General features: G+C 45.2%; 1 protein-coding gene across 1 annotated transcript; it reads right to left on the reverse strand.

Moving 5' to 3' along the window:
- Positions 1-306: 306 nt before the first annotated feature.
- Positions 307-1,682, reverse strand: HD556DRAFT_1446791 (uncharacterized protein; the record flags this gene model as incomplete). Its single annotated transcript, XM_041307153.1, has 6 exons — positions 307-430; positions 480-1,039; positions 1,092-1,205; positions 1,260-1,391; positions 1,447-1,530; positions 1,581-1,682. 6 exons carry the CDS (start codon positions 1,680-1,682, stop codon positions 307-309), a joined length of 1,116 nt encoding a protein of 371 aa, XP_041156814.1.
- Positions 1,683-3,995: the final 2,313 nt, after the last annotated feature.

Here is a 3,995-nt window from a genome sequence, read left to right on the forward strand (position 1 = left end):
TTACAAGCATAGATTGTATACTGAGACCTAGGCATTGGCAATATGCTAGTTGGCCAGTGTGTAAGCTATACATTTCCGGCATATGTATGACACTGGAACATGTCTTATTGATATGCTGCCTGGGTACTGCTTGAATTTTTTTTCACACTGATACACCATGGGAATCACAGAGAGCACAATAAACAGGATCGTGGAAAGTGCAACGAATGTATTATTCATGTATCAAATGATTACAGGCAAGCTCGAGTATTAAGATAAAGAATGAGGCTGGAGGGAGTGGCGAAAACAAATGAAAGTATATTGAAATTACCAAATGAGTCCGGACTGAATGGTGGTCTGCCAGCGTGGGTTGGTCTTCGAAATGAGCTTTGAGACCTTCTTGCTACCAGGAAACTCAGCGAGATCAGCTTGGAAAATTTCGATGAACAACCTAATCAAAGATCAGTCCGTATAATGTCGCTGACCATATGAATACATACTTTTGCAATTCCTTTTCCTGCTCGGTGACGATTGGGGAGGATTCAATAGCCATCTTGCGCATCATTAAGAGTGAGTGGTCGACGAAGTTCCAGAACTTAATTGTACTGTTGTACCGCATTGGCATGCCTTCGACCAGTCCAAATCCGGAGTCAAGTGGGTTGTCGAGTAGAACTACACCGTTTGCACTGCCGCTCACGTTTGACTCGTTGTCCTCTCCATTGGTGTCCAAATCATCCTGCTGCACTCCACTTTGATCCGTGAGTGGTCCGTAGGTCATGTCAGGATCATTCTGGTCCCTCCCAGCACTGGACGCATGACTGCCATTGACTTGAGTGCCTGTGGGGACTTGACTTGGATTGACATCAGTCCTAGGCGCATTATCGAAATCAGCGTCAAATAGCTCCCTTTCAAGCTGTTCCACGTCAATATTGAGCTCGCGTGTGACTTTGTCCCGTAAATCCTGCTTGAGCGATGGAACAAGGTAAGGGGAAAATAAGTCCTTGATGGAAGCGGTTTTGTAATCGCTGACACCGATGAGAAAAATCCGCAGGAGACGCCGCTGTCCTTGCATCAATTAATGTTGATATTACATTAAAGATAGTACGACTTACCAGTAGTGAAATCCTGTTCCAGTGAGTAGAATCAACCTCCATGCCAGACCCACTACGTGCAAGCGACCTGGTCACATCGGCAACACTCGTGCGCTTGACAATCGATGTGGTGAGCTACACAATCATTATAATGATTGAAGTTGTGTCAAAAAGTAGAGCGAGACTTACAGCCGTCTTGATGGCACAACAAATATTTGTGAGCAGCTTCGTGACCACCTTGCCTAACTGAGCTCTAAGCTCAACATCGTCGAGAAGTCCGGGGGGGATTTTGAAGACGTCCCTATTCTTGACGATGAAGTCCTGAAATATGTTATGTTAGTGGTGTCGTTTAGGATAGCGAATACTAGAGCCTAACCATTATATGACACTGAGTGTCAGTGACATACGCTGTGAGATTCGGTGACAACATGCAAGCAAACAAGCGGTTGTAAAGTCCATTCTATGATTCAAATTCAGCATACAACAAAACACAAAGTACCGTATCGTTACCTCGAAGTCCTTCGATTCCAACGCATCTTTTAATTCCTGCATTCTCGTGGCCTTGTTTCCCTGACAAAGTTTGACGAGGGTGATCTTCAGGTCAACGAGCATATAGAAAATGCTGCCAGACTGCATCAAGTAAGCCAACACGACGAACAAGCCATCCAATGAGAACTTAATACATCAATGAAAGTCATAACTTCTTCGTGTGGAACCTCATGTTCGTCACAACCCTTCTTCGCATGCATTTTCAAACGTTTCGTACGTTGAGGTGTGAGTTTGGTGGGATCCCCATGGTCGGAAGGTTCATTGTCCCTGCGTCGACGAACACCTATGCTGATTGGCTCGTCAAGTGACGATGTCGGGCTGGAGGGAGGTTGAATTCCCAGACTATGTTACAGTAACATTTAGACCCCTATACTTATTTCCCTTTTCACTTCCAAACGGGCCGTCCGTACCACGCTTATCTCTTATCATGCCTATCTCTTATCTCGCCGAGCGGGCTGTCCGCCTCTTTTGCTTCTATCTTGATAAACATATTTACAAGCTCCGCTTGAACACTGGTATATAAACCTATCTACCTACTGTTGTATTCCTTACTTTAATCTACTGGGTTTTACCTGGAACATCGTCCTTCAGTAAGGTCTTCAACCTTACTGTCTCAGAACTACTATTCTAAGGGAGTCAGCGACACTCGCCTTAGCCAGAAACCTTGATCTCTCAATCGAGAGCAGACTCACGTCTATCAAAGCACTACGCTGATTGTCTACTCAGACAAAGATAGCTCGACTTATCCCAGTCGTAACAAAAGATTAAAGTCTTTATCACCTGAACCGTTGCCATCTGCAACGAAACCGACACTACGACTTCGTTAACTCCCTTAATCGGAGCCTTGAACTTAGGAGCGCTACCAACCATTCCTCCTTTGAACACCATGACGACACAGAACAAAGAAATAGAACTAAAGATCGGTTCCCCTCCCGAATTCGACGGAGACAGGGAAGAATCAAAGAGATTCATGATGAAATGTCATGCATACCTCGACATTAACGACAAAGTCTACATTGATGATAAAAAGAAGATCATCCTTGTGTTATCCTACATGACAAAAGGAAACGCAGCAGCCTGGGCAGAAGACTTCATGGAAGCAGCCCTAGACCCCAAGAGGAAAGACACCTCTGGACAAATGATCGGCTACGGTACCTGGATCAAATTCAAAAAGGACTTCGACGAAGCCTTTAAACCCATGGACCCCGCCGGAACTGCCATGACGAAGATAAGAGGATTGGAGATGAAAGGAGATCTCCATACCTATATCTCCAATTACAAACTCCTCGCACACCGAGCAGGAATGACCGAACAAGCCCCCCTCATCGAATTCTTTCGACAAGGCCTAGACTACGGGCTTCAGGACAACCTGTATAAAACAGGCGAAACCCTTGATGACTTCGACACTGTCGTCAACACCTGCATTAATATCGATAACGCCTTCCAAAGATGGAAAGCCATAAGAAAAAAAGAAAGACCCCAGCAACAGAAGAAGAAAAACTTCGGAAATAGGCATTACATTCCGAGAAGAAACGACGACATGGAAGTCGACCGCATAAGCCGTCTCTCAGACGCAGAATTAAAGAAGCACCTCAAAGAAGGAAGATGCTTCAAATGTCACCAAGTAGGACACCGTGCCAACGACACCTCCTTCCACCCTAGAGAAAAAGGACAGATCCGAAGAAACAAAGAAGAAGAAAGTAGCAGCGACGACGAAGTCGAAAGTCGCGCTTCCTCCTCCAGGACCCCTATCAGAAGAAAGAAGGAGAGGAACGAAGAAGAAATTCCTAAAAGGAAAGCACCGATCCGAAGGAAGACTATGAAAGAAAAAGCCAAAGAAGTCGAAGAAGAAGAAGACAGCGACTTCACTGAAGTAGAACGCCGCTTCGTGGAAATGGATTTTTAGAAAGGGACACTGCCTCGACGTCAGTAACTCCCACTCATGTACGACTAATACGTTCTATCGGAACCAGAAATGAATTAAGAATTCCTGCATCCATTTTTTCCGATAAACGCGTACAAACCGTCGAAACATCCATGGTTATCGATTCCGGAGCATCCGGCACCTTTATCAGCGATACCTTCTGTAAAAGGCACAAAATAAAAACCCATAAACTTTCACGACCCTTCCCTGTTATCACCGCCGATGGATCGGACGCTCAAGGAGGACTTATCTCTCGTTATTGCGTACTCACGATCAAAATCGATCAACGAACTATGATCGGGAAGTTCAATGTGGCAAAGTTAGCTAAGCAGGACAAAATCCTCCTAGGATTCCCCTGGCTTGCTGCACTAAAACCTCAGATCGATTGGGAAGCCAAGACCGTATTACTCCCATCAACAAAAAGGTCGCTTGCCATAGAAAAAAGCATCGAC

Source organism: Suillus plorans, assembly GCF_016647745.1.
Source record: "Suillus plorans strain S12 chromosome Unknown HD556scaffold_56, whole genome shotgun sequence".
NCBI classification, from domain to species: domain Eukaryota; kingdom Fungi; phylum Basidiomycota; class Agaricomycetes; order Boletales; family Suillaceae; genus Suillus; species Suillus plorans.